Below are 12,199 nucleotides of genomic sequence, written 5' to 3'. Positions count from 1 at the left end.
GCATTTCATCATACAGCCATGCACCCATAAAAGAAAAAACTTTGAAATGAGTTTTTTTTTTCTTCTTCTAATAAATAGATTTTTGGCAATATTGATTCATTGGTGATATTATCGATGATGTCACTGATACATTGATGATAGAAGTGACATCTAGAATTTATATAGTTGAAAATATCATGATACATTGGTGATATCAATGCATCGGCGATACTTTGTGATGTATTGGTGATATATGACCAATAACTGGAATTTCTGATGCTACCAGTGTTATTGGTATTACCGAGCTCGCTATACCAATAATATCAACAATAATATACCAATAATATCAACAATGGTTACTAGTCCCATCAGGAGGAGGTGTTTTTGGTCATTGTCTTTTACCTTTGAACTTCTTAGTTTAAATCTCATCTTAATTACTGGTCCCACTCCCATCTGAAGTTGTGTTTGGTCATTGTCTTTTACCTTTGAGTTTTTGTTCTTAGTTTGAGTCAAGATTTCTATTTAATTACTTGATAGCTTGCTTATTTTCATGATAGGCATTGCCTTTGGATTTTGGGAAATGCCTCAACGTTGAGTCGAAGTGATTCTATTTGGGAAGAATTAGTACATGACGTGAAGGAAAGAGGGTGCTTCTTTAATGCCGATGAGGACAAAGGATTGGCTAAAGAAATTTTAAAAGTTAAGAATGAACTTAATCAGCTTGATGATTTGCTCAAACCGGACTCTATACTTCTCAACACGGCTAGATGGAAGGTATAAATCTCAATTGTCTTACTTCCCAACTTTTTCCTTGGATTGTTGGGATTAACGTCACAAATCTCAATGGAACTCTTGAAATTACTTCGTCTTATTCTTTTATGGTATGTTCATCTATATTTAGGTTGGTCAAATTTCATTTGTTTTGTTGGAGAAAGAAGTGTATTATTTTTGGTGCTCCCTCAGGACACCGTACCACTTGGATCCTATTCCCCTTAACAAAATGGGGTTAGGGAGTTTGCTAATCATATTTGCAGCATAAACTTGATTCAAATACTTATAAATACCAGACAGACATGCATAAGTTAAAGAAATAAAAGACTGTAGTTGAAAAACCAACAGGCTACTACGGAATGATCCCATAGTTTCTACTGTATGTTAACTTACCATACATTTGAGCTTCTGTGGGGGCCACAATGATATCTTTGTGGCATCTAAATTGTCCATCAGGTGCGCCCTCTGATGCTGGGCAGGAGCCAGAAAGCAGCCTGATTCAAAACTCTGGTGCGATACACCACAGGAAACAATGTAAAATGACACCTAAAACCTGATGGATGTGGTCCATCGTCTTGACCATATAGTATGTTACTGTACATTCAACTGTATTGGATCATTCTTGCAGCTAGTTGGATGAGATCATTCGTTGTATCTACTATGTGGTCCATGTGGTAAGTGAATCAGCACCCCCCCCCCACACCCCCCCCCGGCATAAGGTATTATTCATGGTTGGGCCAACCTTCTGGACAGTTGGATAATGTATACGTGTGTCAAATTCTCAATTATTGTCAATAGTTGGGCGGTGACTTATCATCCAGCTAGTACCCTGTGAGACCTCATACTACACAGGTGTGTGTGTGCGCGCGCGCACGCGTGTGTGTGTGTTGATTTCATATGGAAAGTTATATGAATTTCATTCATGATGCGTAGGTTCTTTTCAGTGAAGATTTCCGAAAGTCTTTTGCAAAGTTGAAGTATCTCCAGGTCAAACAAGCAGTGATTCAATTGTTACTGAGGCTTGCTGATGGTTGGCGTCCAAAAAGTAAAAGTTTTGATTTTCCAGACTCCTTTCAGCTTGCAAAACAGTGCCGGGTCAGAGAGTTGTCTCTCGTATGGATGGTTGACATTGTAAAGGATGGAAGATATTTCCAGGTGCTGAAGGTCTGGGACGTTGTACCAACGACAGAAGTCCCAAAACTGCTCAAGTGTCTTGATAACGTTTTTGCAATGTACACCGACGTTTATATAGAGCACTGCAGAGTTAAATGTGTTGAGGGGTATGTTTGAATAGTGGTTTGGTCATTTCTTATAATGGAAAGTTGGAGAGATGTGAAAAAGTTTCTGTCGTTCCTTCTATGGACCATTTACACTCCTAAATTGGCATGTTCATTTGTTTTTAATATAGATTTTGAGATTGATCTTTCTCTATTTCCTTTCACTGTTTATGATGAATAATATACATTTTTGCTGGCCCCATGCATTCCTAAATACACTTCTACAAGTGGCCTCATGAGCCAATTTGGCACTTGTTGGGCATCCCAGTTTTGAATGAAGTGGGCCCTACTGTGTGGATGAGCTGGCATAAAAATCAGGCCAGTCAACTCACCAGGAGGGCAACTCATTTATGTGCAGTTCAGAAAATCCCAACCACGCACATTCATTGTACACCCATGAACCACCACATTCGCCAATCAGACTGATTTTTGAACTAGGTCATGTATATAGTGGGGCCCACTAAATGCAATATTCTAGAAACATATGATGAGTGCATCACCTTGTGTGATTTCTCTCTTTTTTGGTAATCAACTGCTTTTAAAACTGTTCATTCTGGGAGGAGCTTTAGCTCTATAAATGTGTGTTGCATGCACACTTAAGTCTTGTGGTCATCTGATTAGCTTGCCTTTGATTGCTTTTGGTTTTTTGATTTTTATGTGTCATGTTGTACCACAAAACATTAAAAATGAAAAATGATGCCCTTGGTTTTAGAAAAAAAGATCCCCAAAATTTCATTTTTGTGAAATGGCCAAATTCTTATAAAGTTTTTGGCATGAGTGGTCATTTCTTATCAATTATCTAAACCTTCGTTTTTTTTTTTTTTTTTTTTTTTTGTCTCGCGATCTTCCATGATATATCAAAAATAAAGTTTGAGCACCCCCTTTTTTTGAAAAATGGCCATACAGACTTTTATTGCTATGAAATTGCAAAATTCTGAGCAATTTTTTGACATGACCTGTAATTTCCCATCAATTATCAAAACAAGATGCAGTTGTAATTCCTGTTTATAAAACATTACAATGTGTACGTACTGATGCTATTTGGTTTATTTCCTGATTTTCTTGACTGGAATATTATCTTGATGAAAGACCATCAATTTTCTTTGGTCACGTTTTCTATGGAAGTTGCAGCATTCATATTGATTTGTGAAGTACCAGAGATCTTTCTTTTGGTATATATATTCTCTATCAGTTTTGAACTTCAAACTCTTAGAAGTTGTTGTGAAGATGGTTTGTCAGGGTAGACTACGGCTCTTTTTCGTTTGATTATTTCTACTCTTCTTCACATAAGTGAATTTGTCATTGCTTCTACTTAGAATCTTGCTAATGTCTCCTTTTTGTCTTTTGTTCTAGAAAACTTGAAGTGCCAATGAGCTGGAATTTAGGAAATGATATCATACAGTATAAGAAACTATGCAAAACCAAACATGTGGCTGAGGCGGGAAGCATAGAAGTAGAACAGTATGTGGAGAACTCCAAAGTCAGTGAGAGTTTGTTATTGATGAAATTCTACTCATTATCATCTGGAGTAATGAAACACTTGCTCACTGATAATGAAGGGAAAGAAATTGATATTCCATTTGAAGTAACTGAGCACGAAAAGGAGATAATATGCTTTCCTAGTAGCACTTTTATTCTGGGAAGGTCAGGGACTGGGAAGACAACAGTACTGACAATGAAGCTGATTCAGAGGGAGCAACAATATCGTCTTTCTTCAAAAGGATTATTTGATGTAAAGGTTGGCTTGTCTGACATTGTGTATGAGAAGAGTGAGCTAAGTGAGGATCCTGTGGTGGTAAAGGAAACTTTCTTACGCCAGATATTTATCACAGTCAGCCCAAAACTTTGTGCGGCTATAAGGAGCCACATATATCAACTCCAAAGGTGTGCTGCATGCATACATTTTTATGTTCGTCTTGGTCTATCATGTTGTAGTTTTTTAATTGTTTTTTCATGCTCTGTCCTCTGTTCAACATTAGTTTCATATTTAAATTCTTTAATAGATACAAGGTAGGGAATTGAATATTTTATTCATCGTGGGGTGATCATCAAATGGCCGTCTAATCAGAGAAAAATATGCATCTATGCAAGCCTACGAAGAACTGCATGACCACGTTGGAAGCTAGGAACATATGATCTCTTCTGCTCAGTACCTTTTTTGCTCCTCGCTCATCCTCTTAGCAAGTAGACAAGTTCTATGGACCATAGTTCACAAACCAGGACAGTTAAATTGGGCTGAACCAAGTCGACCAGGCCATGTCCCTAATTAGGTTCGGATAACCAAGCCCATCCTGGTTTTGGCATGGACTTGCGACTCATCCACCTGGCCAGGTCGCAACAGTCCACCATGTATAGGAACATTGGTTTTTTCCTTTTAATTTTGGTATTTTGTCTTTTTACTACTATATATTTTGCAATAAAAAATAGTAAAAATGTTTCCTTGACCCACCTGGTTGATCCATTGTATCCCTGTTTGACTCCACTCATTTACCAACCAAGAACAAGAACAACAGCCTGTTTTGCAAACTATGCTGTAAGCAGGTTTCTAGAATATTATATCTAGAAATTAATAAATATTACAATATGGTTTTCAAAGTTTTGATTAATCAATTAATCAGTTCATATTCCTTGCTAGATAAGTATTATAATTTTACCCACCTTACCATCTCGTTAAAGATGAACCTGCACTAGCCAGTTAGTGAATGTTGTTGGTTGTCAAGGAGTGTTAATGCCTGTATATTATTTAGCTCTATCACATTAACTTCAAAACAATGCATATCCCTTGAATCACGAACAACATTATTATCACACACCAGATTATTATCACAAATATTTATCTTCATAATGTAGGACGGCATGTATGAGAGAATAAGTGAAAGTAGAGAGGAGCTGAAAGCTTTTTTGTATTTGAGACAACCCAAAGGGGTTGAATATATAGAGATTACAGTAATCTATATAAGGAAAACAATAAAATCAGAATCTTCTACCTATGGAAATGAACTATACAAGGTATACTAGATATATAAGGTATGTGAGACTGTCTAACATCCCCCCTCAAACTAATGCTGGTCATCGACAAGTAATAGTTTGCCAACTAGAAATGAATGACGTGCAGAAGTGAGGGACTTGGTGAGAATATTGGCAATCTGATCATGGGATGCAACATGTGGAAGAGAAATGAGCCCAGACTGAAATTTCTCGTGGATAAAGTGACAGTCAACTTCAATATGCTTCGTCCGTTCATGAAAAACCGTGTTAGAGGCAATCTGAATGGCACTTAGATTATCAACATGGAATGAAGTAGGATTCTACAGAGGAACGCCCAAGTCGGAAAGAAGTCCACGTAACCAGACAAGCTCACTACACGCAGCGGACATCGCCCGATACTTGGCTTCTGTGCTTGATTTGGAAACAGTGGCCTGCTTCTTACACTTCCAAGAGATGAGATAAGTGCCGAGAAAAACACAGTAGCCAGTGGTAGATCTTCGTGTGAGAGCACAATCGGCCCAATCAGCATCCGAATAAGCATGAAGGTCCAGAGTCGCCGTGGAGGAGAAGAACAGTGATCGATCTAGAGTGCCACGTAGGTACTATAGGATGCGCAATACTGTAGTCATATGAAGAGTCCGAGGAGCAGAAACAAACTGACTGACAACTTGGACAGTGTAGGCAATATCAGGGTAAGTCATAGTTAAGTAAACCAAGACTCCCAACCAAACGGCGGTATAAGTCGGGCTGTGCAAGTATATCACCATCATCACGGCTATATTAAACGTTAAGTTTTAAGGGAGTCTGAACTGTCTTCTGATCCGTCAATGATGCCAAGGTGAGATGATCCTTGGTATATTTACGTTGGCTGACCAGGATCCCACGTTTAGAACGTGAAATTTCAAGCCCAAGAAAGCATGTGAGATGACCGAGGTCTTTCATCTTGAAGGATGATTACAGAACTTCCTTTAAAGCCGAGATGCCAGTAGCATCGCTACCAGTCAGAAGTAGGTCATCAACTTACACGAGAATAATGACAATTCCGTGAGCAGTAGTGTGCAAAAATAAGGATGGGTCATGACCACTTTGAGTAAAGCCAGCACCTGTAACAACATCGTGAAAGCGTTAGAACCATGCCCGAGGTGCCTGTTTGAGGCCATACAGGGCTTTCTTTAGGCAACATACCTTATTGTCAGGCATTAAAGAGCCAGGAGGAGGTTTCAAATATATTGTTTCTTGGAGGTCTTCATGAAGAAAAGCATTTTTCACATCCATCTGAGCAAGTGGCCAAGAGCGAACGGAAGAAATTGCTAGAAGAGTACGAACAGTTTTCATCCTGGCCACGGGAGCGAATGCCTCATCATAATCAATTCCGTATTCCTGTTTGTATCCTTAAACGACAAGTCGAGCCTTGTATCGATCCAATAATCCATCAGACTTGAGCTTGACAGAATAAATCCATTTGCTACCAATTAGTTGTTGGTCAGCGGGTCGAGTGACAATGTCCCACGTATGATTATCATCTAATGCCGGAAGTTCTTCTGTCATAGCCTTCTTCCAACAATCATGAGTGGTTGCCTGAGAGTATGAAATAGGAATAGAAACAGTATCCAAAGTAGCATTCATGGCAGACATAGGGCATATCAAGCGATCAGGTGCTCGATGTACACGATCGGAACGACGTATTAATGTAGGTTCAGGATCTGCAACAGGTACAATAGGTTCGGGTTGAGTAATAGGTGGTGGAGCTGTACGTGGTCGACGTGAGTAAACCTGCAATGGACGAGAGAGAGTACTCGAGGCAAAAGGAATTTCAGGAAAGGTGGTTAGTCCAAGAAAGTTTGGGGCATGTGGAGGAGAAAGAGATGAATGAAAGGCAATATGTTCAAGAAAAACAACATGTCGTGAAATCCGAACACGACGAGAAACCAGATCATAACATCGAAAACCCTTCTGAGTTTCTCCAAATCCCAAGTACATACATTTGATCGATTTTAGAGATAGTTTGTTATGCTCACATGAAGCCCGGTGAATATAACAGACACAACCAAAAATACGAAATGTGGAATATGCAGGAGGTAAGCCGTTGAGAACAAAGTGTGGAGATTTACTGTTCAGAACGTTGGTTGGCATCCGGTTAATCAAGTAGACTGAATGTAACATTGCTTCTGCCCAGAAAGAACGAGAAACACTCATAACTGTCATCAGAGTGTTGCCAGTTTCAACAATATGATGATTTTTTCGTTCAGCCACCCCGTTCTGTTGTGGAGTATCAGAATAAGTGGTCTGATGAATAATCCCATGACCCTGAAGAAATACGAAAATCTGTTAAGAGATATTCTCCCTCTGAGTTAGAGCGGAGAGTTTGAACTGGAACCAGAAATTGAGTCTCCACCATAGAGTGAAATATCTTGAATTTTTCAAAAACCTGTGACTTCGAGTGCAGAAAATAAATCCAGGTGTAACGTGTGAAATCATCAATGAATATAACATATTATCGTAACTCAGAGAGAGACATAATTAGTGAAGGACCCCAGACATCTGTATGCACTAGTTCAAACATAGAAGATGATTTGATAGTACTTAGAGGAAAGGGAATACACTTACTTTTTGAAAGAGAACAAGATGAATAAGAATTATCTAAATCTTTTTTGTTAAGAGAAACGTTCCCTAACATGCCAGAAGAAAATAACTGAATTAACCAATCGGAATGTGGATGACCCAGGCGAAAGTGCCACAGTTTCCACAATTTATTTGCTGAACAAATATCTGATGAAGAAGGAGAAAAGAAACAACGAGCCAGAGTGATAGATGGATCAAAGTCCAGCACGTATAGACGACCATGCCGCCTACCCATCCCAAGTACCTTCCCCGTTGCCAAATCCTGCACAAAACAACAGTTGAGAAGAAATATGACTAAGCAGTTATTGGATGTGAGTTGACCAACTGAAATTAAATTGGAGGAGAGGTTAGGGACATGAAACACATCACGAAGGGTGAACTGGCAATGAGCAGAAGGAGAGGCAATGAGCAGAAGGAGAGAAAGTCAATGATCCAACGGACTGAATAGGCAGTCTAGTGCCATCCGTAGTAGAAATAGCCTAATTTCCGGTGTAGGGGCGAATGTCACAAAGATGGGATACAGCACCGGTCATATGATTGGAAGCACCCGAATCGAAGAACCATGTAGAAGATGGGGATATACCTGACATACCGGCCGCAGAAAGGGCCTGAACGATTTGCTGGAGCATCGCAGGAGTCAAAGGTGATGAAAGACCTTCAACAGAAACATTAGATGCAGAATCACTAACAGACGACTCAGAAGAAATAGTGGCAGCAGTAGCACAAAGAGCACGACCATGGCCACAGCCACGACCACTACGTCCATGGCCGAAAGAAGATGCATAGGTACGTGTATGGCATCCTGAATACCATGACCAGTCCATCGACAATAAGCGCACCATTCTTTGCATTGAGCGACAACATGACCCACCTTGTTACAGCCGCGACAAGTCAAAGGAGTGGAACCACGTGTTGGGGTAGTGGTGGACACAGCAAGCACCATATCAGATGATCCCGGAGTTAAGGAAGGAAGAGAGAGTACTTTCAGTCATTGTTCCTCAGCCAATAAATCATTAATAACTGAATTCAAGGTAGGAGTAGGGCTACAGTTCAAGAGAGCAACCCGACAATGCTCAAATTCGGGACGTAGCTTCATAAGAAATTGTCGAACTTACGCACTCTCACGCATAGTTTGGAATATCTTAAATTCATAAGGAAATGTTGGATCCATCATAGCCATCTCTGTCCAAATTGTGACAATTTTGGAGTAAAATGATTGAATACTATCGTCACCCTGAGTAAGGTTAACGAGATCCTGTTCCAGGCGGTATAACCGGGCCGCATTACTCTGTTGATAAATTGTCTGGGGATGGTCCTACATTGCCTTAGCAGTGCGATGAGGTGTGAGGCCAACAGCAATGGACCGATCGACCGAATCGAGAATCCAGGTAATAATCCGTCCATTGTTCATTTTCCAATCAGTAAATTTGTTGGCATCTATGGAAGTGGGGATAGTAACAGATCCATCAATTAGTCCCCACAAACCACGACCCTTGAGGAAGTTCTGAAAATGGATGGCCCATAGAGAATAGTTGGTACCATCAAAACTACAACGTGGGGCCTCTGAACGAGATGAGTTCTTGTCCATTGATCTGAAGTAATGTAAAGCATGCAAAGAGGTGCAACAAAAGAAGGTTTTAGATGTATCGTACAGAAGGACTACAAGGGAATGTGGTTTCTCGATCTGGCGGAATAGCAACAACAACAGGGATCGGAACAGAGGAGCGCTTTTGGATCTGGGCGAGCAGAAGGGTCAGGTGCACAGAGGGGCTGGACGAGCAGAAGGGTCAGGTGTGTTGGATTGGACAAACAGAAGGGTCAGGTGCGCCGGATCGGACGAGTAGAGAGGGGTCGGACGAGCTCAGGTGCATCGGATCGGACGAGCAGAGGGTCAGGTGTGTTGGATCGGACGAGCAGAGGGGCCGGACGGGCTCAGGTGCGCCGAATCGGACGAGCAGAGGGGGCACAGAGGAGCAGAGGGGCCGGACGACGCAGGGGCGGTCAGATATGACAGGTGATGCCAGTTTTGGATCAGTGAAGCTCTGGTACCATGAAAGCAGAGAGGAGCTGAAAGATTTTCTGTATTTGAGATAACCCAAAAGGGTTGAATATATAGAGATTACAGTCATCTATACAAGGAAAATAATAAAATCAGAATCTTCTTCCTATGGAAACGAACTATACAAGGTATACTAGATATACAAGGTATGTGAGACTGTCTAACAATAAGAGCCAACTACATGGACTGACAACTTTTTGTTTTGGACTGTCAACTCACTATTAGTTAGGAGTCTGGAATGATTTTGTGCCAAGTAGGTAAATTGGTCTCTAGCATGCATTTTCATGCAGAATAAATAACTCTTTAAATGTCACCATATCATGACTAGAATCTAATTTCTTCATCAAGCAGGTGATGCTTGAAGTGCTTGGTATTTGTGTCAAGTTACTCCTAAAATCATGTCTCTTGGTGAATTCATGGATCTCCACAATCTCTAAGTGCATCTTATATGGAATTTCAATGTTTGGTGTAATGTGTTGTGCCATGGTTGTGAGAGCAATTGAGTTGCTGAAATGTTCTTGCATTCACTCCCACAAATTTTCAATCTTTAAAGGAGAAAATGTCTTCTTTTTGCTGGGGGACTTTCAAACTGCATAGTGTAATTCCCTGCTCATACAATTGTTGTGCTTAAGTTCCATATCCTCACTTCCTTTCAAATTGGTTTTCAGTTCATTTTATTAAGACACTAATTGGTTTTACTATATGATATTCTTCCTTTCCAGGAAGTGATATATTTTTCATTTATTGCATTCTGCAATTTCCATTATTTATTGTAGTGACTTCTAAAATATTGTTATTCTGATTGGGAATTATTTGATTTATTTATTATTATTTATTATTTTATTTTTGAGAGCTAAGTAGATTAGATCTGATTTTATTGTTTTTGCTTCCAGCTTTACTTCTGGCGGTGACTCTTCTGGTAGTGCTAGTTCTTCTGATATGCATGATGTCAGCAACAGCTTAACTGATTTCATGGATATTTCCGATAGTTTTATTGATATACCGCACAGGCATTATCCTCTCATAATTACCTTCCACAAGTTCTTGATGATGCTTGATGGGACCATGTCGAACTCATACTTCAATAAATTTCCGAGTGTAAGAGAGCTTTCTATGGATGCAAGAGGAGTTTCAAAGTCTCCTGCCCTCCAAGCATTTATCCGTAGTAAAGAGGTTACCTATGAGCGTTTTGTAGCAACTTACTGGCCTCATGTTAATGCACAGCTGACAAAGAAGCTTGACCCTTCAACAGTTTTCACCCAAATCATTTCACACATAAAGGGTGGATTGGAAGCAGGTGACGCGTTGGATGCAAACTTCGGAGGGAGGATTACATTATGCTTTCTGAGGGCCGGGCGTCCACTTTAATTAGTGAAGAAAGAGAGAGGATTTACAGCATTTTCCATGACTATGAAAAGAAAAAAGCAGAGAATGGCGAATTTGATTTGTCTGATTTGGTGACTGACCTTCACCAGCGACTTTGTGGTGAAGGCTATGTTGGCGAGAAGGTGGATTTTGTTTATATTGATGAGGTCCAGGACCTAACGATGAGACAGATTGCACTTTTCAAATATGTATGCAAAAATGTTCAGGAAGGTTTTGTTTTTGCTGGTGACACGGCACAAACTATTGCCAGGGGAATTGATTTCAGGTTCCAGGACATAAGATTTCTCTTCTACAAAGAGTTCCTTTATGGAATGAGGAGTGGATCTAAGGAGAGAGGGCAGGAAAAGGATTTTGGAGTCTCAGAGATTTTCCATTTAAACCAGAACTTCCGAACTCATGCAGGTGTACTGAAATTGGCACAGAGTGTCATCGACTTGCTCTATTGCTTCTTTCCATTGTCCATTGATCTTTTAAGTCGTGAGACTAGTCTTATATATGGAGAAGCACCGGTGATACTTGACTTTGGGAATGATGAGAATGCCATTATAACAATTTTTGGGAATAGTGGAAGTACTAGGGGTTGGGTGAATGGAGGGTTTGGAGCCGATCAAGCGATTTTAGTTCGTGATGATTGTGATAAGAAGCAAATATTTGACCATGTTGGAAAACAAGCTCTTGTTCTAACAATCGTTGAGTGCAAGGGGCTCAAATTTCAGGTGGTATATAGAGTTCAATCAACTTGACTGTTTACAGGAATTAATGATCCTCTACCTGAAGATATGCACAGCTTCTCCTTCCATTTGTTCCTACTTCCTACAAGTGGGTCTCGCGGTGCATTGATCGAGACCACTGGTCTGATGGCCCCCACCTTAAATGGACAATGCCCTAAATGTCTGCCATATTGGATGTTCCTCCACATGCACCCTTTGGCTCTCTCTATGAATGTGGACCATTGCTTCATTTTGTTCTTTTACTCTCTATTTGCAGTCAAGTGAACAATTGAATGGTTAAATGGTTCCATAGGGGGCTGGTCATCATCCATCCATTGTTGCACCGATCTGAGCAATGGTCTAGATTCCAAATGGTGGCCTTTTCTTATAGGAACTAGGTGCCCAAG

The 12,199-nt window shown here is 40.3% G+C and overlaps 2 protein-coding genes across 2 annotated transcripts; one reads left to right on the top strand and one right to left on the bottom strand.

Annotated features, from left to right (window-relative positions):
* The first annotated feature begins 746 nt into the window (after positions 1-746).
* Positions 747-11,847, top strand: LOC131224859 (uncharacterized). The gene is made up of 4 exons (XM_058220293.1): positions 747-860; positions 1,684-2,030; positions 3,381-3,911; positions 10,590-11,847. The coding sequence occupies exons 1-4, from the start codon at positions 747-749 to the stop codon at positions 11,062-11,064; spliced, it is 1,467 nt and encodes a 488-aa protein (XP_058076276.1). The 3' UTR covers positions 11,065-11,847.
* On the bottom strand, positions 7,680-9,265 carry LOC131236921 (uncharacterized). The gene is made up of 2 exons (XM_058234456.1): positions 8,221-9,265; positions 7,680-7,899 (listed from the first exon to the last, which is right to left on the bottom strand). The coding sequence occupies exons 1-2, from the start codon at positions 8,486-8,488 to the stop codon at positions 7,865-7,867; spliced, it is 303 nt and encodes a 100-aa protein (XP_058090439.1). The 5' UTR covers positions 8,489-9,265; the 3' UTR covers positions 7,680-7,864.
* Positions 11,848-12,199: the final 352 nt, after the last annotated feature.

Source organism: Magnolia sinica, chromosome 2 (assembly GCF_029962835.1).
Source record: "Magnolia sinica isolate HGM2019 chromosome 2, MsV1, whole genome shotgun sequence".
NCBI classification, from domain to species: domain Eukaryota; kingdom Viridiplantae; phylum Streptophyta; class Magnoliopsida; order Magnoliales; family Magnoliaceae; genus Magnolia; species Magnolia sinica.
The sequence above is the reverse complement of the archived record's forward strand: the minus strand, read 5'-3'. Positions and strand labels throughout refer to the sequence as shown.

What these genes read in the sequence shown, in the direction of transcription:
- LOC131224859 (XM_058220293.1), top strand. Translation starts at nt 747, where the DNA reads ATGGAAGGTATAAATCTCAATTGTCTTACTTCCCAACTTTTTCCTTGG. An exon ending in CTTCGTCTTATTCTTTTATG is followed by an intron (nt 861 to 1,683) that starts GTATGTTCATCT and finishes CATGATGCGTAG; the next exon opens with GTTCTTTTCAGTGAAGATTT. An exon ending in CACATATATCAACTCCAAAG is followed by an intron (nt 3,912 to 10,589) that starts GTGTGCTGCATG and finishes TTTTGCTTCCAG; the next exon opens with CTTTACTTCTGGCGGTGACT.
- LOC131236921 (XM_058234456.1), bottom strand. Translation starts at nt 8,488, where the DNA reads ATGCAAAGAATGGTGCGCTTATTGTCGATGGACTGGTCATGGTATTCA. An exon ending in TTCTGCGGCCGGTATGTCAG is followed by an intron (nt 7,900 to 8,220) that starts GTATATCCCCAT and finishes TGTTTTGTGCAG; the next exon opens with GATTTGGCAACGGGGAAGGT.